This window comes from Pan paniscus, chromosome 5 (genome assembly GCF_029289425.2).
Source record: "Pan paniscus chromosome 5, NHGRI_mPanPan1-v2.0_pri, whole genome shotgun sequence".
Lineage (NCBI taxonomy): Eukaryota > Metazoa > Chordata > Mammalia > Primates > Hominidae > Pan > Pan paniscus.
Window position 1 is genome coordinate 167,334,959 of NC_073254.2, and position 25,342 is coordinate 167,360,300.

The 25,342-nt window shown below is 33.0% G+C and overlaps 1 protein-coding gene across 4 annotated transcripts in view; it reads left to right on the plus strand.

Moving 5' to 3' along the window:
- Positions 1-25,342, plus strand: part of STXBP5 (syntaxin binding protein 5) — a 185,933-nt gene that overhangs the window by 121,916 nt on the left and 38,675 nt on the right. For 2 of the 4 annotated variants that reach the window (XR_004672215.3, XM_034963050.3), the window contains exons 18-21: positions 636-787; positions 7,658-7,723; positions 12,713-12,772; positions 12,871-12,918. Coding sequence is in view for 3 of the 4 variants with exons in the window: in XM_034963050.3 (XP_034818941.1) it covers positions 636-787; positions 7,658-7,723; positions 12,713-12,772; positions 12,871-12,918 (326 nt within the window). In the remaining variant the exon portion in view is untranslated. The remainder of the gene's footprint in view (positions 1-635; positions 788-7,657; positions 7,724-12,712; positions 12,773-12,870; positions 12,919-25,342) is intronic. The other 2 variants (XM_034963051.3, XM_003811527.7) reach the window with 2 other exon arrangements.

The following is a 25,342-nucleotide window of genomic DNA, read 5'->3' on the forward strand; positions in this document are numbered from 1 at the left end:
TGCCATACAATCTTAAGTAACCATGGTGCTTACATGTCCTCTTTTACTTAGTTACATAGCTCTCTATACATGTCAGTTTTCCATTCCTGGCTTAAATGATCTTAAAAGAATAAATTTCCTTTATTCATAGTTGATTGGTTTATAGTTCCTGACTCATAATTGAGAAGGTATTTAGAACACCCCAAAGGGCCTCCAAGATGTATGCTTTCTACTTTTTATTCTTGACTTGAATGATTACCAAAACTTACCCCAAAGTATAATCTCCTACTTTCCTAATAGAAGGGAATGTCTCCCACCCATGAAGAGCTCAAAATGCCCCCAAGGTAGAAAAATAGATGTTGCATTGTGAGATGTGAGAGATTTATATCTCTGATCAAGTTTCAACTCCTATGCCAAATATTTTTATAAATAATGCAGTTGATTGATTTAGTGATATTAAATAATGTCTGCAGAAGATCTAAACAGTTCCATGAGTAGGCATATGTAACCTGTATTTCAGTTCCTATAGTTGTCTTTTGTTTCAAAGAATTTTCTGAAAGACCCACCATGCTTCTTTCTTCAGCCTTATAGACTGTAGTACATTTTCTTGGAATTATTTGTTTGTGCTAAAATGTTTGTTATTTTCCTATTCCCAGGGTGGTTTTTGGCAATTGCAATGGCATTGCTATGGTTGACTACCTCCAGAAAGCAGTGCTGCTCAACCTGGGCACTATTGAATTATATGGCTCTAATGATCCTTATCGGAGAGAACCCCGATCTCCTCGTAAATCTCGACAGCCTTCAGGAGGTAAAAAGAAAAGAAAAGAAAATCCTGAGCTTTAGGATTTCTGTAAATGCTGGCTTACTTTTGTGAATATAAGTATTATAGTTAGGTAAATAGCTTTCCCGATTTAGTCTGTATATATAAACTGCCAAAAACTAGCAAAAGTTGTGAGTCTTATTTTTGTTTTCTATAGTTGTGGTTTTGCTTTTTTTTTTGAGACAGGTTCTCACTCTGTCACCCAGACTGGTGTGCAGTAGTGCCTTCACTGCAGCCTTGACCTCTTGGGCTCAGGTGATCCTCCCACCTCAGCCCTCTGAGTAGCTGGGACCATAGGCACATGCCACCATACCCAGCTGGTTTTTTGTATTTTTTGTACAGATGGAGTTTTGTCATGTTGCCCAGGTTGGTGTCAAACACCTGGACTCAAGCGATCACCTGCCTCAGCCTCCCAAAGTACTGGGATTACAGGCCTGAGGCACCACACCCAGCCTGTTTTTCTTTTTAATATTCTAGGATTTTATTGCACATTGAGAAAGAACCACAGGATCAAACTTTTCAGCTAAAATATAATGACAGGAATATTTGTATAATTATTATATAAAAAAAGTTACTTTGTAAGTTTTTGCTCCTTTTCATTGTTTGGTTTTTGTAAGACCAATGATTTATTGTTTAAACCATTTAATTCAAAGGAATCATTCCCATGTGGGAAAAAAAGGAAAATGCAAAAGTAAATTTTATTTCTTTGAAAATATACCATTCTTAGATAGCTTTGATTAAATGTAAGCCCACACTCATTGAGAATTCTCTTTATAGAGTTCTTTTATGTTTGCTAGGTAATTAGTCTTAATTTTAAATGTTCTACTGTAATACCTCAAGGTACACATGTATACTTAGCTATATATACCAGTACTTCTTGCCCTTTTTTTATTTCATGACACACACAAAAAGATGGCATTTGATATATGGCACACAGGGTACACTAATGAGACTTCCAGTTGTAACTGGCCTGCAGGATCCAGTTTCCCCAGGGCCTGTCCTGCCCAGCTGGACCAGAGATTGAGGGCAACCTATTTGAGGCATACTTAACTCATTTGCAGAATACCAGTGTGTATTGAAACACCGTTTGGGAAGCTCTGGTCTGTACTTCCTAACTCAGTCCCCTCTGAATTAAAATTCATCCTGCAAATCATTTTTCAGTTGTGTTCGGTACATTATTAACTAATACTGCAAATTTTACAATTCATGGGGGGAAAAATGAGGGGATATAGACCTTTCTGTTACTTTGGCTTGATGATTGAATTTTTCTTTCCAAAGTTTTGTTTTTCCATTTTTTTTTAATGTGATCATTTTGTCATGTAATATCTTCAGCAGAGATTGTTGTCCCAACCATACCATTCTAGTATTTTTGTCTCCTTTTATTTCTTCCGCTTTTCATTGCTTCACTAAGGTGTGCTGATTGTGACTTCTTGCATGTGCGGCCTTTCTAGCTTATATTCTGAATCTATGAAAAAACTACGTTCTTCTTTTTTAAGTAAGTCATTTATGCCTTGGCATGTTTGTTCTTTGTAAAATCATTGGGAGTTTTTGTGTTCATTTTTAAAAGAGCTTATTAAAACATTCTATGTCTAAAACACTGTACTCATTACTTAGATTCATCTCATGACATGTATATGAAAACAGCTATTTAAATACTTGTGCCCCAATTCTATTTCTTTGTAAAGCCAAGATACTAATATTTAATGCTAGAATGTTAGAAAATTATCATGATAGAGAAGAAATATTTTTTGAAGATAAAACCTTTAGTTTATTTTACAAATGTGGTAAAAATTTCACTATCCATAAAATTAACCCCTTTTCTCCATTATACCTTATACTAGCTTATGTAAAATTGCTAGAAATTAAATGCCTCGATTTATCCAAGGATAGAGACTGATTTTTACCATCTAATTTTAAAAATACTTTTTAAAATTTATATTTTATTTATATTATTTTTATATTATATTTATATTATTATTTGCTTTATTTTGTTATTGAAGAATTAGCTATTTAGGCACAGGAGAACTATTTGAGTTTTTCTTTATTAGTTTAAGATATTTACTCATTGTTACGTCTCGCTTTGTCAATATTTAGGGTTGTGTTTTAAATAAAAATTAAAATTATATTAAAGTATGTTTTAAAATAACATCTTAAGAATATTTCTGACTCTGATCCCCCCAAATTTATAAATATTTGAAATAAAATTAAATATAGAATGATTGGTATAAAAATTCTTTGTCATAATGTAAAAAATAATATTCTTCCTAACACATGTATTTTATATATAACATATTCTTAGGTGTAGACCAAATATCATCAATTTGTTCTTCAGGCTTTTTTTTTTTTTTTTTTTTTGAGACGGAGTCTCGCTCTTTCGCCCAGGCTGGAGTGCAGTGGCGCTGTCTTGGCTCACTGCAAGCTCCGCCTCCCGGGTTCACGCCATTCTCCTGCCTCAGCCTCCCGAGTAGCTGGGACTACAGGCGCCCGCTACCACGCCCGGCTAATTTTTTTTGTATTTTTAGTAGAGACGGGGTTTCACCGTGTTAGCCAGGATGGTCTCGATCTCCTGACCTCGTGATCCGCCCGCCTCGGCCTCCCAAAGTGCTGGGATTACAGGCGTGAGCCACCGCGCCCGGCCTCTTCAGGCTTTTTTAAAAGAACAGTTTGGAGAATTTTTTTTGTTTTGCTACAAATAGATGCTGATATATTTTTATAAAGAATGTAGTTCACATGAATTTTAAGACAAAACTGTTTAGGCTAAGTTTAAATGTGTCATAGCTGTATTACAATACAGTTGCATTATTGAGTAAAATATAGGCTGTGTTTTCGTAATAAAAATTCTAAAACTGTCACAAGGACAAACAGTAATGAAGTATTTCAGCTACCCATATATCTGCTAAAAATCTGATTCTACTAAAAATGAACTGTAGGATAATATATATATTGTTTTGCTGGTCATTTTATCATTCAGTAGAATGATAAAACTACTAATGATTGTGTGTATATTAAATATACTAATGATTGTGTGTATATTAGTAGAAAGCAGAACTAAGTAACTTTGAGTGCTGCATTAAGAAGAATCATTTTTCTCTCTGGAAAGTATGAAAGCTATTATAATAATAAAGAGAAACTAAATCCTAAGTTCCTTTATGTAAATGAGGCAGACCAAGCAATAATAAAAAGAATATCAAGATAATTGGTGAATTTAAAAGGGATCCCCAGTTGGTGAAGGTCAAACATTTTACATTTCAGCTGATTTGAGGCACTAATTAGTCAGAATTCTAGAATGAGTTGCTATGTGCATATAGAAAATAGAAATGATCAATAGAAGTCAGCAGAAGTTCACTAAAAGTAAGTTGTAGCAAAATCAATTTTACTTTTTTAATCTGGTAACTACATTGATGACTTATGGCAGCCTGTTGACATAATGTTGCCTGAAGTTAATGAGGTATTGATAATTACTTTTACGGTACTTTTGTGAACCAGACAGGTAGAAGTGACCTAAATACCTAGTTCAGTTTAATGATGGAAAGATTGCTTAAATCAAGAGTCAGCAAACTATTGTCTGTAGGCCAAACCCAGCCTAGTGCCTGATTTTGTAAATACAGTTTTATTGGAAAAATACCATGTTTATTTGTTATGTGTTGTCTATAGCTGCTTTTGTGCTGCAACAGAACAGCTGAATATTTGGTTTTGGCTGAAAAAGCCTGAACTATTTATTACTTGGATCTTTACAGAAAACATTTGCCAGCCCTCTCAATTAAACCATGGTACTGGATTAATGTGTAGTCTAATTACCTTGATGTAGTGTGCCTCAGTTAACGGATATATTGTGTTGAATAACATAGGATTATGTTTTGTTGAATATTTTAAATAGTAAATGTAGCTTCCTGTCTGGACTTTGGAAAGAGAAGATATGCTTATAAGAAGGGTCACTGTTTAAGGGGGAGGTAGGTGTTGCATTTGATGGCAGAGTAACAACTCAAAAAGATAATTTATAGGTAGAAACAGTAAATTTAAACCAAAGAAATGAGATTTATCAGCAATACATGTTGAGTCCTGAGTTTAGGTTATAAAGATTGATTGTTTACATATAGAACAGAAAACACAGTGAAACATAATTGGAGATTTTGTTTAAGCACATCTAAGTTTAAATCTCTGCTCTTTTTAAAAGTTTGTGATACTAGAAAGGATATTTCTCTGAAGCTCAGTGTCCTCATTTATAAAATGAAGGTGGTGACTCCCTCATAAAGTTGGTGTGATTATTAAGTGAGAGGACACATGTGGCATACCTAATCATGTGAGTGAACATTGCTGGCATTCAGGTGGTTGTTTTGTTATTGTTGACCACAACTTCGTATGTGCCAGTAATGTGGCAGAACTGCTGAATATATTAATGTGAGAAGTTTAGAACAGTTAAAATTACAGTTCTATGTTTATGTTGTATTTTCCCCTCATTTTTAAATCAGGGCATTATAAAAAGCAGATTTTGTCCTAAAGCATGCAGAGCTTTTCTACCAGTAAAAAAAAAACACAGAACTCTAAGAGTGGCAATTAAGTGGACCATTTCTATAAGTAATTAGGTTTTTGTTCCTATATAAAATGCCTACAACACTCAGTGCCTCAGTTTCTTCTTCTGTGAAATGAGAATAATACTATCTACTTCATTTGCTGCTGTTAGGGTTAAATGAATTAAGCACTTAAAACCATATCTGGTACATAGTAAGTATTCAGTAAATGTCACTTAAGACCACTTAGCTAATTGGGTTGAGTGAGATAGGTTTGAACAGAGCCTAGGTAGCTGTATTGCTAGGAATATTTGTTGAAGGGATTCTGGCAGTAACAGAGGGGATGGATTAAGTTACATGCTATGAAATTCTTTCACATGTATTCACTCAACCATTCAACAGATATTGAGGCTTCCATGTGCTATGCACCATTATAGGCAGCAAAACAGACAAAATTCTCTACCCTCATGGAACTCATGTTCAACTGAAAGAGACACACACTTAAGAAGATAAGTAATATACAGTAGATTACATTAATAGTGCCGAGGGGAAAAGTACTTGAAGGAGGATTTGAAATATCAATGATGGAGTGTTAAATTTAAAATAAAATAGAGTGTCTAGATGATTTCAGGTTTAAAGGACGTGAGAGAGCTATTATCCATGAGGATGTCTGGGAAAAGAGTCAGTCAAACAAAAAACATTTCATACAAGAGAACAAGCACAATTTTCTCTGAAGCAGTACACCTGGTGAGTTCAAGGAACAATGAGGAGTCAGTGTGGCTGGAGAAGAGAGAGTACCAGTGGTGGGCAAGTCAGTGAAAGCAGCAGATAGTCTGAGAGGTAACAGGATACAGTATACTGTAGGATCATCTACATCACCCAACCAAGTAGGGTTGGACTTTGACTTTTACCCTGAGTGAGATGAAGGCACTGAATGGATTTTTAGCTTATTTAACAGTTGTTTAATTTAATATCTAAACTAAATCCTCTCTATCCACATTCTGTAATTCAACTCCTAAATGTTTCTTCCTAAGCCTTTTTAAGAATGATAACTATATCATATAAGTTTAAGAACTTTTTTAGTCAGTAAGTTCAGTAATTATTATATCATAAGGACCCTCAACTCAAACCTCAAAGTGGTTTCCCCTAAGTATAATCTTTAGTAGCAGTTGACAAAAATACCAAGGGGGTAAAATTTCAAATTTGACCATTTTTATTCAGTACTAGTCACGTCATAAAACTAGAGTGTGTTCTCACTACTGTTTAGAGATCCTCTTAGTGTTCTATCAATAAAGAGTACGTGTATATAAACAAATATTTTGTCAAAGATTAAATGCATACCTATAATTACATCTATCATCTTAGAACTGTAAAAACCAGGTTTTCTTCCAGGACCATTAGTTTGATGAAGATTTTTTTTAAAACTACTAATTCTCAGGCTGGGCATGGTGGCTCACACCTGTAATCCCAGCACTTTGGGAGGCCTAGGTGGGTGGATCACTGGAAGTCAGGAGTTCGAGACCAACCTGGCCAACATGGTGAAACCCCATCCCTACTAAAAATACGAAAAAATTAGCCAGGCATGGTGGGGCGCATCTGTAGTCCCAGCTACTTGGGAGGCCGAGGCAGGAGAATCGCCTGAACCCAGGATGCGCAGGTTGTGGTGAGCCGAAATTGCACCACTGCACTCCAGCCTGGGCGACAGAGGGAAACTCCGTCTTAAAAAACAAACAAAAAATATGACTAATTCTCATTCAAGAACTTCTTATCTAATGAAAAAAGCTAATATGTGCCTCAAAATGGGAAACTTTTCTTAGAAGCTGAATTCAGTACTCATGTTCTCAGGAAATGTTACTTTGAAAGCTTTCTCAGTGACTGTTGGAAATGTGACATCATGTCTTTTACCAAAGTAATAGAAAAGCAGATACTGGTGATACATACACATCCTGTTCATCGATGTGACACCTGACTTCTGAGGCTTGGACATGTAACTCCTTGCCCAGCTAGTCCAAACTCTTGATGTGTTTTTGTTTATTTATAATGTTTAGACAATTTGCAGGGGTTTTTATAACGTCAATCACCAGGCAAATTTATAACATATTGTTTACTTTGTATTTTATCATAGATTATATTTTTATTTGTTTTAACTGATGAGTGCTGTATTAGTTTGAGGTATTTTAATATAAAATGTTTCTATCTCAAACCCAATGTGCATGGTATCAGTACCACAGTCTGTTAATTTATTGGGTTCTTTTAAATGGACAATAGTTAAATGTGTACTATAAATAAAAGACAAAACTGCACTTACATAAATGTATGGGTTGATTTGTTTTTTGTTTTTGTTTTGTAGCCGGTCTGTGTGATATTAGTGAAGGGACTGTTGTTCCAGAGGATCGCTGCAAATCTCCAACCTCTGGTAATTTGTTTTTTTTTTATTTCATTAATAATTATGATTCTACAAAATCCAAGATAGCATACTAGTGTACATTTTGATAGATATGCATTTAAAATACATCTACGAAAACTTTTGTGTCATGTATTTAGTCTTAAAATCTTAACTGCATTCTTTGAATTCTGATTAAGTGGAAAGAAATGTAGCTTGTGCTAAATAAAAATCCAAAACTTTACCTGCTGAGAATCATGTAATTGTTTATTTAATGTTCTTATATTTACACCTTTTTTAGAGAAAATATATTTTACTCCTTGCCATTGGATCAAATGTCTTAGTTATCTACAATCTTTAAATGTTATGAAAAATGTTTAACACTTATAATCTAATCATGAGTGTAGACAATTAGAATAATTATAGACTAGTTGTATGTATTTTTATTTATGATGAAAATAGTTTCTGATATATTTATAGCTGTATTAAAGCAGTTCTCATTTCTTATCTATAAATGGGTCTTTATGTAACCTGTGTGTATATTAACATTTCAAAAGAATATTATTTTTATTATCTTTGGAGACCTCTTAAAATTAAGAAGATCTTGAATTTATTTTATTTTGGTGGATTGATCCTTTTCTAATCCTTCATAAAGTTAATATTATTCACCAGTTTTCTAGTGAAGAGATCATTCTTAGCATAAGTAACACTGTTGTTAAGACAGGTTTTGATCCTTCCATAGCTGGTATACTACATCAGAAACAATTGTAAGAATGGGAAATATTGAGAAGGGTATTTTGTTTTACTCCCTCACATTTTAGTGTAATATTTTATTATATCTAAGACTGCAAAAGCTTTTATGTTTGCCTTTTACAATTGCATTTTCCTGATACTAACTAGTCGATTATTTCTTAAAGTTAAAATGTACCTATGCATTTTCTGACTTTCTTGTTCTTTAAACTTCATATTTAAATTTATTCATTAAACTAATAAAACATATGGAGGAATTGGTCACATAATTATTACCTAATAAGGTTTAACATTGGTAGAATTAAGTTTGAATGAATAATATGAAGCAGGAGCTGTTTTCTGTCTCCTAGGACTGTTTATTTCTGAATTTGGAATTTAGAATTGTAATATCTTTTAGTTCTTACTTTTCTTCTAACTACATAAAATAATGTTCTGACCTTCTCATCTTCCCCAAAATCGGTAAATGCATTTGTCAGTATGTTAAGGATATAAGCCAGGGTGAACAATTTGGACATGGAACATGTGATATATTACACTTAAATATATTAAATACCATGGGAGATGGGTTTTAATAAGATTCAGCCCAAATAAATTAGTATTCCTTTTTATCCTAGGCCAGACTTTCAAAAAGTGGATACATCTAGCCCTTTGAAATAAACGTGATATTTGTAGATAAGTATATATTTAAATCTAAGTATATGAATATAAAAAGTAGCCGGGCGAGGTAGCAGGCGCCTGTAGTCCCAGCTACTCGGGAGGCTGAGGCAGGAGAATGGCGTGAACCCCGGGGGGCGGAGCCTGCAGTGAGCCGAGATCGCGCCACTGCACTCCAGCCTGGGTGACAGCGAGACTCCGTCTCAAAAAAAAAAAAAAAAAAAAAAAAAAGAAAAAAAGAAAAAGTAAATAAAGGTTAAAAACCCTGTAAATTCTCAAAACAGAGAAACTCAAACATGGTTCAGCATTTTCAAATATATTTTGCTCTTTGGTCCATGTGAAAAGGAAAGTAATAGAGAAGTTCATATGTCCTTAGATATTTCATTGTTTCTATCTCAGCATGTTTGAAATGCAAAGTAAAAATTGCGACTTTAAAAAATCATTGATAAATCATGTATTCTTATCATTAGATATAGAAACCTTTGTTTAGTCTTTGATTATGTTCTGAAAAACATAGGAATTCTCTGAGACATTATGTCGGTTTCTACATATCAGGAAATACTGTTTTTTTACAAAAAGTCAAACTTTAATAGGGAATAGTTGTTTCAGATAGCAGGAGATAGCAGTTATGCACAACTAGTAAGAGCGTTACAGTAGAAACTAGAGTAATATTCTGGAAAACTAATATAAATAATTTTGACACTGCATTTTTATAGCTTGTGTGTGTCTTTCTCAACTTGTCCATGTAAAAATTGTTAATAGTAATTTTTGCCATCTATTATGGGTTAATTGTCTTACTCTGTATATTTGTAACTTTTTTTAACCTTCATTCCTGTTAACATTCTAATAGGAAAATAAAGAAATAATTTATTATTACCCCTTTGGCCAACACATGCAAATTCTACTACTTCGCGGTGGTCAAAAAAGAATAACAGATGGGATGAATTTGAAGTGAATCAAAAGAACCACAAGGGGATCATGTTTTAAAAAACATAAAAATTAGTAATTAAATTACAAGCCTCAAATAGTTTCCACAATGAGAATGATATAAAGAGGTAAAATAGTTGAGTGATGCATTATAGATTATTAAAACCGATATAGCTAATATAAAACAAGTTGGTATTTATGGGAAAAGAAGAAATGTATAAATTGATTGGGAATTAAAATGAGTCTCTTGTAAATATTAAGTAGAAGACCAATATAGAAATATAAAGTAGCCATATGCCTTTATCAAAACCAGTAAGTTAATTTAAAATAATTCATATATGAAGGGAAACTTTTTAGAAAACCTTTTAAATCTCATAATCAAGATTTGTGATCTCAGCTGTTTAGTTAATTAAAATCAAAGCTATCTTCAGAAATCATCATGAGAAAAATCCATGTAATGCATATAGTTTGCCCTTTTCATTTATTTTTACGTAAACCAGTGGTCCCCCAATAGAGAAAGTTAATTCTGCCTACTGAACAGATGCATCCTGAACAAATGAAGGGAAAGACTTTCATTTGATCTTTACATCAAAGAACTTATATTGCTTCACTGAACACTTTAGTATTATTGGAAATTTTTTAGTACTGCATGCAAAGATATATATATATACATACATACACACACACACACACAGAAGAAGTCATGTTAAAATAAATTTTTAAACTGTTAGGTTATTTCAAGCTGAAGAAAACCCAGGGCCACACATACCATGATGTAAACGGTGCCTTCAAGTGCATTCATGATTTAAATGAAATCATGAAAAAACAATAAGCTGTAGATATTATCTGTGTTTTATTGTAGAAATTTAGTAAATATATTCAAATAGGATAAGCAGAAAACTATTTTGGAGCTTTTGCATGAGCTGTCACAGAAGTTATAACAATCAGTAGTAAGTATTTTTAGTTAGAAGAAAAGTAAACCTCCTTGTTTTGTTTACATTACAGCCTATGTTGCCTTCTTGGTATTTGAAAATATGAAATATTTTTCTAATTTTATTATGTATAGATATGTTATCCTGCTATTGCTTTGATATGAAATATATCAAAATTAGTATCAATAATACATTTTTGTACATTCATGTGGCTATTTTGTAGAGATAGTGATATTTTAAAATATATATAATATATAACCATTATTTAGAATTAAATTCAGAATTATATTAAAAACAACTATATGTATTTCTGTTCCTGGAAATGTTACTGAGCTCAGTGTTACATGTGTGATATTGAAGTGGGATTTATGAGGATCTGTAAATGATGTTTAACAGAAATAACATGGACTTTAAAAAAGTAACCTTCTAAGACCACTATAAAAGTAATGGTTCTGCCAATGCTGGCAGGTTTTACTCGGTCAGAGAAAAGCTGTCAAGGACATTCACCACTTGACCGAGGGAGGGAAGTACAATTTTACTGGAGAGTGTTATATGCGGTGTCAAATTTTGAGCTGATTCATTAAGATTCAGTGCTTTTACTGGGATATTTTTAAAGCAGAGAAAGAAAACCTTTTATCTACTTCCAATTACATTGTAGGTATTTGCCCCTGGCAGAAAAGCTTTATGAATTCAGCAAATACTTAGAGAACTCTACATGTAACACACTCCACTAATCACAAAAGGGATACAAAAATGAATCAAATGTGGGCCCTGCCTTTTGGAAGTTCATTCCAGTGAGGAAGGTCGTATGTGCATAAATCTAAAATAATACGGTATTAAGTGGTTAGCATCATATGAGAAATATATAGATAAAACATTAAGGGAACTCAAAGGAGGAGAAGTGATTTATAGCTGAGGAGACTGTGAAAAATTGAATGGATGAGGTATTGAGATGTGCCTTTAAAGAAGAGATGTCCAAACGTGATAAACCAAAATACTACTTGAGATCACATATATAATAAAAGATATGTTATAAATTAAAGAAATACTATGAGAAATTAGAAGTTTTTAAGGAAAAAATTACCCAAAAAATCTTAAAGAAATATTAGGTAAGATTATATGATAATATTGGGAGTCACAGCCAAAATAAAATCAAATATTTCTTACCTCCATAAATTTAAGTAGACATTTGAACATATCTACAAATATAAGTATTATCTTCACTATTTTAAAGATCCCTTATTGTACATTTTAAAGATTTCTATGATATGTAGTAGAATGAATAGTTTTAAACTATATATATAGTTTAAAAATATATAGTTTTAAACTGTCAGTCTAACTCTAAAATAACAAGTTTTACCAGCAAATTTATAGTACAAGATCTTGGTTCTGCTAGAGAAACCTTATTCAGTTAATACTATCAAGAATTCCAGATTTTTTGGAAGAAACAGTTAAACACTATTTATAGTTTTTTTAAATATATTTTCTAACATCTAATATACCAAGATTTTGCCAAATTGTTGTAGAGTTAATATGTATATATACCAGGGTCTACCATGAAAGATATTGCACTACTTATTACTATACTGTAATAGTATAAGAACGGTTATTTACTTATACATGGTCTCTTCTTGTGGTCACTAACATGATAACTTGTTTTGAAAGTTACCAGATTTTTTATTTGTACATTTTTCTTGTTACAGCTCAGTATTTATGACTGACCATGTACCTATTCCTTCCATTGTCTTCATTTGTGTAGGTTCTTCATCACCACACAATTCAGATGATGAACAAAAAATGAATAATTTTATAGAAAAGGGTATAGTATCTTGATTTTAAAGTATTTTCTTTTATGTTTAATTTATTTAGTTTACTTTGACTAGATTTTGACATTTTATATCAAAATATTGTTTTCAGTGAAGACCAAAAGCAGAAAGTTTTCCAAGATGGTAGCCAATGATATAGGTAGGAAATAGAAATTTCTATTTTGTTTCTAATCCTTGCTATATGCAGTGCTAACCCAACACCAGAATTATCCAGTGCATTGCATTTTTGTGTAAATTTGTTGTTCCTATGCTAAAAAATAATCTCTTGGGCTGTGTCTCTTCTAAACTCATTGGGGCAATAATTATTAAAAATCAGTTCAATTGGGTTGCAGTTCTTTCTCTGACTTACAGTGTGAATTTCTCTGTTAATTTTATTTTTGCTTTACTTTAAAATAAAGCAGGGTTCAATTTATGCCGTAAGTAACACAATTTTATACTCCGAAGTTTTGAAGCAATGGTTTCTTTATAGTTTTATTTGTGTTTTTTCTACCTTTATTCTGTCTCTCTCATATTTTCAAGGCCCCGTATTTCAAGGAAATGGTTTTCTAAAAGATTGACTCTTTTAGTCTATAATCTGTACCGCCTTTGGCAAAGTTAAATAGGAATTTTCTAGGACTGCCCCTACTCTCTCACCGCAAGTAAAAAATGCATTACTTCTTGTGATTGTTTTTGTGAATATATGTTGAGATGAATTGCTCAGTCCAACGTTCTCAAAGTTTAAAATTAGGGAACAAAATATATAATCAAACTTTGAGGACATAATCAAATTAGGGTTTTAAGGTCACGAAAGTTCAGATGTTCTCCAAAGATTTTTAAAGTCTTGAAAAACACTTTTAGAAAAAGAGGATAAATTTGATCTTTGATTTAAATTCTAAATTTTTATCATACAGTTATTGTATTATTTCCTCCCAAAACCTCTATCACATATTCTTTGAATTCAGTCAAATTAGAGGAATTTCTAGGCAGATGGAATAGTTTTACTTTTTCTCAACTGATAATGTTTTAGATATGCTTAAATTTTCAAAAATTCTTAGAAGTAACATCCATGTTGTCTGTATTTTATAAATTGAACCCTGTTTAGTCATATTAACGGTGGCTGACTGTTAGCCCCTTGTCATTTTTTAAATAAGGTGGTTTATTCTTGGGCAAAGGGCTCTTCATTTATGGAGAATCAATTATTTATCTTTGTATTTGTGGGGTTTTAGTGACTCTTTTGGTAATAGTTAAATCACTGTAATTATGTACTAGCACTATGGCACAATAGTCTTTAACCAATTTCATTTATTGTGTATTCTGTCTTAGTAGTACATTAGAGGTTCTTTTGTTGTCATATTATGCAAAAAGAAAAGATTTTCCTACTTACATTTTACTAAACAACTTTAAGAATTAAATTACCTAGGGATTTTACCTTGCATGAAAGGGACTTTGTACATAATTAAATTTTTAAAAACAATTTTTCTGTCTTATATTTTGTGCTGGGGTTCTATTTATTAAATGTACTGACTACCTTCCCATTTTTTCTGTGTTTTAAATAGAATATGTAACATGTAATACTTGAGCTTGACTATTTGAAAGACTACATTAGAAAATTTATCAGTGTTGATAATGTTATTGGAAGGATAGTTCTTTGATGACATTCTTGCTTTATTTTTCTTATTGGTGAGTTTTACTTTTTGTCACACCAGTTTCTGTAGTTATATATTTTGGGGAAAGCATATTATGTTAACTTCATTCAGCTTTTCAAAATTTTGGTAGTACAGTTATGCATAATTATTTTTAAACCTCAGGAAGCATTGTTATATCCTTCGGCTTTGTTTGAACCTTTCAGTGTGTTTTTTTAAATCACAAGATTTGGGTATACAGAAGGAAAGTTAGTGTCACTTTTTTTTCTTCTTTCAAAGGGAGACTGCCCCATTTTAGACTGTAAAGTTTTTTTGCATTTGAAAAACTAACACATTAGTTTATCTCCCTACATTAGTATTTAGTTTTGTTATAAGAATTAGCGTAAAATATGCTATTGAAAAACATAAAATGTCAATGAAACATTGGGAAAAAGCTCATAGATCTTCTGAGGACCTCCCTGTCAAGACTGGTATTTTGTGCATGAAGCTGTGGTGTCAAAAGTATTAGGACTTCTTGAGCATTCTGAACTCACCTTATCATCCGATCTGGTACCTGCTATGAAGTATCCTGAACCTCATGAACTTACCACCTCTTCTTCCTCAATATACAAGCATTTATAGCTTCAACTTATAGGTAGTTATACAGTGGCTGGGAAAACGTAAGAATTAGTACCTCCAGGGTTGCACTAGTAAAAGACCCACCTTGTGTGGAAGGTGAGTAAATAGCTTGGCCCTGAAAGTTTGCCCCTGAGTTTTACCTGTTCTTCGAGAGTAACTGCTGCTGGTGTCAATTTGTGTGTGTGGGTGTGTGTGGGTGTGTTGTGGGTGGGTGGTTCAGGATGGCAGTCACAATTTAATGGTTAACCCAAGCATGGGAAATCAATCACCCTGCCTTTTTTTTTTTTTTAACCGCCTGACAGTACAGCTGAGATAGCTGAGACTATAATGATAAGCTTTTTGAATGTATTTAGCCTTTATCTTATAATTTTTCTGGCATGTGCCAGCTTTTTATAAATAATTTTTATCAATCCACACAATAATCCCAGTGGGTTAGTTACTACTGTTTCCCTGTTTTACAGATAAGGAAACTGAATATAAGTAATGTATTTGTTGGTACACAGCTAATAAATGAGAGCAGGATTTACACCCAGGTAGCCCCACTCCATGGTCTGTCCTCTTAAACACTGTGCTATGTTATCTCTTAATACAATTTACAGAAAACTAAAGGATTCAAAAGCAAATTCATGGTGTGATTAATAACCAGATAATTTGGTTATGGCCCTGTTCTATCTACACAATAATCTGGAAAAAAAAGATTAAGTTCTGTGTTAGAGCCAGATCATGGATGCCATCTTGGTACCCATCACTCAAGTATAATATAGTGTCTGGAAGTCTACCTTCCTCAAAGACTAGACTCAAAGGAAGGATAACTAGAGCAAACTCTGGAGTACCCTAGCCCATCTACCCAAAGCCTAGCTTCATAGTTTATTTCCTTATTGAAAACTAAAATCAGTTGAATGATCCTGACAATGACCTTGATCTTGCATAAGAAGAGCAGCCTATAAAAAAATAGTTTTAGTCTTGTGAGTTTGACAGCAAAAACATAACAGAATATAATGTAATTGCAGCATCCACAAAGAAAGCTTCATGCATGTAGTATGTATGCATATGGTAATTTGTTTTGCCTGTGTATACCTTATAAATTTTTATTAGTAAAATCTTGATTACCAACATTTTCAAAATCCATAGTTTTTCTGTACTGCTATAAATCACTTAGAAAATAAGATAGGTTATCAATTTTTTATTTACTTGTTATTTGTTTTACAAAAATTTGAAAGTATAGAGTTTCACAAAGCTTTTTGTTATTTTTAATTTATATAAAATAGTCCTACAATGCATATCTTTGTTAATGTATGAATCAAATTTTTCATGATATCCTTATGAATAAAATACAGCCTACATGCTAGCATTGTTTGATAAATTTGAAACTACATGATTAACCTTTTCTAAAGATTATTCTATTTCATTATGGTTTTGTTTCATGCTAAAAGTAGATTTCTAGCTGGAACCCATAGTCTGTGACCTGGCCTATATCCAGTTTTATTACTAATTTTCTTATGGAAGGAATGATTACCAAATTCCTTCTGGTTACATAAAGTTGTGAGGGGAAAATAATACCAAGGATAAAAAATAATGACTCAAAATTATGGTTACTTAAATGAGTGCTTTGCCAAAAACAAGTAGAAATAATAGCTTCATTTATTGGGCACCTCCTAAATTCTAGACACTATACCAGGTATTTTTTTATGTGGTATTTATTAATGGAGGGAAAATTATATTTCCAAGGTTACTTTTATCTCTCCAATTCTGAGTTAGCATAATTATTTAGGTAAGGGTTAACTTACTTAGCAAAAACTGGAATAATTTTTGAATTCAGTTTAAATGACAATAATGTTCTTTCAAGTGCTGTTTTTATTAGTTCTCTTACACATGAATCTCAGTGATTCCTTTTTTAAAGTGTTCCAATATAACTAAAGTCTTCTCTTTGTTGTTTTATTCTACATCACTAACTCATTAACTCACACAATTTTAAAGCAGTTCTAACACCTTTATTTTTCAAGAAAAGAAATTGAATGTCAGAGAAGTTAAGTGACACATCCAAAGTAATGCCCCATGGTAGTGACTTAGGACTGAAATCCAGGCTTCTTGAGTCTTATTTTACTATGTATAGCATGTTTCACACTTCATACTCAACTATCTGCCTTTTCTTTCTTATGTGATTGCTTTTTCTTGTGTGTCTTCTCGATTCTTTTGTATCTACAAGTTAAAAAATAAATTCACAAAGGTTCATTTAGATTTGTTGCCATATGAATGAAAAATTGTATATTAAGTCGTATTTTAAGTTATCAAATTATTTTATTCATTGTAAAACTCAAAATAGTGCTGGTATTTCTACTTTACATTCCCCAGTATTCAACCTGAAACGTGGCTATTGAATTTGTAGAATTTAGCTTTTATATTCAATCCACAAGATGGCTATTGAAAGGAGACGCTCAGTTTGAAAGGGATGATTAGTAGTGTACAGTGATACCATTTTTACAGGTGATTTTAATATTTTCTATTTTGGAAGAAAATTATTTCTTGCCCTTAATTGGTCAAGAACTAAATTTTATAGGCAGATACTTCAAAATTATTATATGAGTCTGAGTACTAACAAATTTTTTCTTTTTTAGAATGAATAAAAATTGGAAAGTATTGGCATATTGTATATTTAAATTTAAATTTTATTTTTGAATGTATTTTCTGTCAAATTTCTTAATAAAATGTGCTGGAAAGTCTGTGTTTCATATTCCTGTACTTACTCTATGTGTGCTTATCCCTCTATTGAACTGTCTTTTTTTACATTAAAAGGATATGCAATGACCTTTCTAGAAATAAACTGTAGTTTGCTTCCTAGCATAAAGAAAATTAGTCTGAGTTAGTCACATTACTGAAATAAACCTTTGTCAACTATTATTTGAACAAAACTATAAATGTGGCAATTTATGTTCTGTCATTACTTATTTTATTAGTTTGTTAGGATAGCCACCACAAAATACCACAGACTGGGAGGCTTAAACAATTCGGGAGGTTAGAAGTCCAAGATCAAGGTGTCAGTGGGTTTGATTTCTTCTGATGCCTCTCTCCTTGGCTTGCAGACAGCTGCATTCTCATTGTATCCCGACATGGGTTTCTGTGCAGAGTACAACCCTGGTATCTGTGTATCCACATTTCTTCTTCTTATAAGAACCAATCAAATTGGATTAGGGCCCAGCCTAAGGGCATCATTTTAACTTAATCACTTCTTTAAAGGCCTGTCTCCTAGTATAGTAGAGGAACTGGGGCTTAGGGCTTCTATATATGAATTTTGCAAGGATACAATTCATTCCATAACACTTACTGTGTTAGGTTTATGTAATACCTTGTATTCGGTACAGAATTCTCTTTGAGATGTTGCAAAGAGTTTAATTATGATGTTATTTAGACATTAAGTTTTATGAATGCTTGGAAAGCAGATGGGTCAGGAAAAAAATTGAAGACAAAAGCTCTGGGAGTTCAAGAATGAAAAGAACTTGGTATGGTCAAGTCTTTACTAGACAAGTACTGATATCTTTGAAGATTTACCTCTATTTCAGGTAATAGATATAGATTCTATGGGTATTTCCAGAAGTCGTCTTTTTGATGAACAGGTCTGTATTTAATTTGCCCTCTTTTTCACTTTATTTCTTTTCATTTGTGAAGAAATTCATCATTCTATATAAGTAAAATTCCAATGACAGTTTTGGTTCATTTATTCATTGCAATTATTTATTCATTGTGTTTATTAAACACACACTAAATGCTGGAAACAGACATATATAGAGCGTTTACAAGATAAATTCTGTTTCTGAACTCCTGGGATGTTTTAGCATGGGAGATAGACATTGGTATTATTAGTTCTAATGGCTACTAAAATACATACGATACGTGACAAGAGAGTTTCTACTTCTTGGTTCCACTTTTCTTCTTGGATTCCTTACTATATCCTGCAAACTTGAGTTTTAATTCCTTTACTATCTCAGTTGTTTTATTTAACACAAATACATTCCAACATTATCCCTTTCAAGAGAGTAGTGTTGGATCTCTGCCTGTGGTGACAAAAGTAATATTGTCATTTTATTCTAATTGTTGAAACTCTCAGTATAAACAAAAATCAACTTGCTTTTATGACAGCTTCATCAGTCATAGTTCTTTTTACCTTTTACCTTTACGTTATTTTTTACTATAAATTTCAGATTCTAAAAAGTGAAGTTATAGTTCCGTTTTTCTTTCAAGAACGCCTGTTTAGAAAAAAGATGTGGACACAGTGGGTAGAAAAACTAAAGGGAAATTACAAAACATCTGTTTAATTTGCTTCTCTTCGACATCATACATCTTTTCTTGGTATTGAAATTTGCATTGCAGACATAATTATTGTGATCAGGTATAACTTCGTCATTCCTACTAAACAAATGCAGCTCTTTACTGTTTATACAATCAGACAGTTTGATGTCCTTATTCAGGTTTATAAGAAGAGAGCAATGACCCACCTTAACAACCTGCCTACACTCTCTGAGACTAGTTTTCCTCAGACTGAAGAAACCTTCTGCCAGAGGCAAGGGTTGAAGAATACACAGTGGAAGAAGAAAACAGAAACAATGTGTCTTTCAATAACTCATCCAGATTGCATGCTTTCAGTTTGAAGGTCACAATAGAAGATGAGTAACTTCAAGACATGAACAGAAGTTTCTTGATAAGTACAGTGAAACGAGCTAGCTGGGTAAATGAGTTTCATAAGTGATTCTGGGACTCCTGAGAATTAGAAATATGAACATCATAAAATTGTTGGACAAAGTCTACAACCCCATCATCACAAAGTTATACCAGTGTACAGAGTACAAGCCAGGAGGACCAATTGACTAGAGGTTCTCCAGAGATGGGTCTACTTCTTGTAGTGGTCTTGCCATCAAGGAGGTTGGCTAAACAGACCTGAAGCGAGTATATTCCCCAGAAGTCATAAAAATTGAAAGATAAACGGCCAGGCGCAGTGGCTCATGCCTGTAATCCTAGTACTTTGGGAGGCCGAGGTGGGTGGATCACTTGAGGTCAAGAGTTCGAGACCAGCCTGTCCAACATGGTAAACCCCGTCCCTCATAAAAGTACAAAAAAATTAGCCGGGCATGTTGGCGGGTGCCTGTAATCCCAGCTACTGAGGAGGCTGAGGCAGGAGAATTGCTTGAACCCGGGAGGCGGAGGTTGCAGTGAGCCAAGATTGCACCACTTCACTCCAGTGTGGGTGACAGGGTGAGTCTCCTCAAAAAAAAAAATACAAACTTTTAGCCAGAAGTTCAACTTTAGGCCTTAGGTTTGGGACTTAGCAACCCACTAAAAACAACTATAAAAATTGGTCAAAAGATACAAGCTTAGTATTTCCAGGCATTGAACAGCAGGCTTTCCAGGACTGTCATCCTTGAGAAAATGGAGATACATGAGGTGAGCCCCATGTTTCTGCCACCTTTCTGCTCAGCTTTCTGCGACAGAGCACGTTCCCGTTGCAGCACAAGTGGAGCTGCAGTATCAGAACCTAAGGAGGCAGAGAGTGGAATTCTGGGTTGCTGGCAGGACTGGAGTATTTGCTAGAGAGGAGGAACTGCTCCAAGAAGTCCTAGAAGTCTCTGGACATTCAAACTAGGTCCTGAGAACTGTATATTTTAAATGCTTGCATTGGAACTGTTTTAAACCAATGATCTCAAGTCTTTGTCTTAAGTTAGAAAAAGAAGGGCAAATTAAATACCAAGTTAATAGAAGGAATAAAATAGCACAAAGTAGATATCAGTGAAATAATACATAAATAATAGAGGTAAAGAGTTTTCAAGGATGAAGGTGAACAGTTTTCAAGTATGAAGACAATAGGCAGACATTTCTAACCATGAAAGAAGCCAAGGAATACAGCAGTCGTTTTTAAAAACTACCTCATGATGAAAGTTCCACAATTAAGTACTACAGCAAAATAACCCAAGAGATGGAAAGCCATGGTAGGAAGATTGATGTTGATCTTTAAATCCATTTAAACTTAAAAGCTACACTAAACCTTTGTGCAAATTGTGATTATAATATACCAGTTTTAAAACTTATAAATGTGAAAGTAATATAACTAATACAAATCAAGAAGAAGGAATGTTTGATCATAAAAGGAAAAGAGGGCTACTTTCCTGATCTTTCATAGCTGAGAGCCAATATTTACTGTCTAATAGTTAGAGAAATATTTCAACCTCTGAATGTTTTACACAATGTATTTTCCTATCCTTGGAGCTTTTAAGAAAAGATACATCTTGTAATAAAAAAAAGTTTGAAATACAGTAGTCCTTTAGCTTCACTTTAGTTAGATGTAAGGAAAAGCAAATGTTTATTGTATTTAAGCATATAGTATCACAAGTGTCTGCAAATATTTATTAGTGGCTATCTGTATACAAAGGACGATATCGGATGTTCAATTAATTTAATGATTATTTCTGGTTAGCAGGATGTTGGGTGATTGTTTTTAATGTGTACTTTTCTGTATTATTTGAATTCTTTATAATAAGAATGAGTTATTTTTACAAAAACAGTTTAAAATTTTAGTTTAAATGTTAGTAATGACATTATATCTGGTTAACAATTGCTCTCTGAAGTTTTCCCAGCTTTACACTAAAGTACCTATGAAATCAAAGAAAAACATGGACATTCAGTTTCAGCAGGAATTAGGTAAGGATACGTGATCACAACCCAAGTCAACATTGCCACTCAAGACAAAGCCTTGGTAGATACTGCACAGTTCTTCTGCCTGCCACTTACAAGCATTTAGATAGATGCCTCTTCATGCAAGGGAAAGAAACCCATTACAGACATCCTAGGATTTAAATCCTTTCCCTCCCTTCCTCCCTCTCCCTCACCTCCTTCCTAATACTCCCTGCCCCCACCCTGTGAAAGGCATGCATGCAAAATAGACAAGATTCAGAGGTAGATAAGCGATAACTAGTTAACATTTCAGATTTCTCAGCTGCACTCAACACAGTAACAAAATGGACCAACTTCTTAAGTTTTGAGGGGATATAGTTGTGAGCAAAACTTTGACATTTTACCAAAGTTACATATGTTTTTCTTTGTTTTCATCTAAACAGTTTTTGTAGTATTATACTTAATATACCTTTGAAAAAATACTAAAGGCACACTTCAGAGCTCCTTGGAGTTGGGGGAGTAGTACTGGCATTAATTTCCTCCTATAAAACTCTATCCTAAGGAAATCCAAAATATATGCAAAGATTTATGTACAACATTTTTATTCCTGTGTATACTGAAAAATTGGAAAATGCCTAACTGATTCATAAGTGTTCATATAACTATGCAACCATTAAAATATACTGACAGTTAATGACATTAAGAAATGCTTGTTTTAATAGTGAAAAGCGGCAGGATACAGATTTCTTTATATAGTTGATCTCAACTATGTAAAGAAAAGTGGACTTTTAAAAGTGGTAGGAAATATGCAAAAATGTTGCTTCTGACTATGGGCATTAATAGTGACCTTTTTTCTGTTTCTTTATTCTTTATTGTCCAAATTTGCTATGAAAACACATAATGCAAAATAACTCAAAGATAAAAAAGCATGTATAACATAAGATACAGTAAGAGAATATAATCTGATATGGCCCTCTGAATCTGTTAATTAAGAGGATACATATTTACATTCATTCTGTGCATTGAAAAAAAAATACAAGCTTTAAAATATTTTCAGGAAGAAGCTAAAAAACATCCTGAGTTTAAGACACCTTATACAAGAGTTGATACTGTGATTTCATCAGTATATTGTTGTAGAACAGGCAAAACTGATCTGTGCTTAAAAAGCATTAGAGCCGTGGTTATTCCCGGAAATGGGACAGGGATTGATTAGGAAGAAGCATGCATGTCCTTTTTGGGGTGAATGGTAATGTTCGTTATCTTGCTTGTTCTAACAGTTTGAGTTACAGAGGTGTATATATTGTCAAAACTCAGTGAATATACCTTTAAAATTTCTGCATTTGTATGTAAGTTTTACATCAAAAGAAAATATACTGTTAACCAAAAAAGAAATGTTTGGGGAACATCTTGTTTCGTGAAAATGTACAAAGTCTCTCGCTGGTTTTGTCTCCACATCCCATGGTCTTAGATAAGTGTTCCAGACTGAGATAGGGTATAAATCCCATGTACTCCAGTTGACACCTTGTGCCTACCTTTGTGAGTAGTACATACTACACTTTGGAGTTGTTTCATCTAATGTGAGCTCCTGGGAGGCCAGAAGTATATCCCTGCCCTCTGGCACATTACAGGCATATGCCCAGTAGATATTTAATAAATGAATATTCACACCTCCACATGTAACAGGTTTTTCTGTACTCATGGAAGGCCTTAACTCTGTATTTTTAAATATTACTTGATAGCTAGAATTAACACAAGTAACAAAAGTTAATCTTCTAATGTCATTTCAAGTTCTGCATTCAAGGAGATTGCTTAAAATTTTATCCAAATATAATAGCAATATGGCTGAAGTATCTGTCAAAGTTGGTGTCCAGGTTGCGGATATCCACTTGCAAACTGTTTCGGGAGAAAATAATAAATTGACTATATTAAAATTTATATGACATTTATAGTAAAATTACTCTATTCAACAATCTTTCCAGTTATTTTGTGTGTGATTTTAACCTCTCAATAAAAATGTTGAAACTAGACTAACTGAGAATTATTTGGAAAGCTGGTTAGTTATATTTAGTATTTTTTACATAATAAATTTAAAATAGTACTAGAAAAAAACTTTTATTCTATGGGAGAGGTTAACTTAAATTTTTAAGAATACTTGAGCTTATATAAAATTTTTTTAGTAGAAATCCTAAGGAAGATCAAAAGCATGCACCTAGAAAATTCAGAAGGAAATTTTCTGCTGGTATATTTTTTGGCAGCAATGTATGTATAGATGGTGAATGAAAGCATAAATATGTTAAATAAACATTCCTAATTGATTAAAATATGTATTTAACGTTTAATGTATTCAGAGATGAATTTGTTACTTTTATAAATCACTGAAGTTATTACTCTTCTTTGTTTAGCCATATATATTTAGTTTTTGAAATGAACTTAAAAGGTTGAGCTTATTATAGTGGTGCATTGCATTCTATACTTTTGTCCTAAATTTTTTTTATGGTTTTGTTTTAGTTACTTAGAATTTTGCCATAGAATTAGAATGAAGGAACATTAGGTTATTTGCAAGTATAGTAGTAGCTCATCTGTATAGTGTTTTACATTTTATGACAAGTTTATATCTCACCTTATTATTAACAATAAATAATAACATTTATTAAATCATACTATGTGCCAGGTATTATGCTCAGTTCTTTGCTTATGTCATCTTACATAATCCTCACAACTATCTATCCTCATATTACAAATGATGAAACTTGAAGTTTAGAGAGGCAAAGTGATTACTAAGGTTACACATGTAGTAGTTAGTTAAAGTGGGTTTGAACCTAGGTTTCAGCTGATTCCAAACCCAGTCCTAACCACTATACTTATTCTTCCATGTTTATTGAGGCTTGTTCACAAAATGTTTTTGGTGGGCCTAATTATGTAGACGTACTGGGATTAATAGTTTTGTCTTGGTTACTACCATGAAGTTGCTTAGTGTCTAAGGACCTTGCTACTCAAAAGTGTGGTCCACGCACCAGCAGCATCAGCAGCTCCTGGGAGTTCATTGGAAATGTCTCTTAAGCCCTAGTCCCAGAGGACAGAATCAGGGTGTGGATTTTAACAAGATCTCCATGTGACTGGTGTGCACATTCAAGTTTGAGAAGCAAAGGATTTAAAATAACTTGATCAAATCAGAGTAGTGATGTCTAGAGAGGCGGCGTCCATATCATATGATTTTTATCTAAAAGAGTTACCTTTAGACTGTGCCAAATTTATTTTCTACATCTGATATCATGCACATTGTATAGATACTACTTATCAGTCTAGGTATATTGCACCTATGATATGTGATGAAAATCTCTGGATTTTTCAATGTGTAATGTTGCCTTTTGGAGGACTGTTTTAGAGATACAATATTTTCTAATTTTAAGGGTATTGGATTTCAAGCACAAGAACAACCGTGTATGTGACATCAACTAACTGCAGATGTTATTTGGCCATTTTAGTTTTGTATTGCATTTTCTTTTTTAACTGAAATTTTTTATGTTGGTGAAAATGGGGTGACTTTTATAAATTTAACCCATTCTTGTTTGCTGAAAGATACTAATTAAGTTAATGAAGCTGAGAAGTGAAAATTTGATGTCCCTTCCAACCCCCATTCCTTCCCAGTCTGCCTAATGCCTCTTT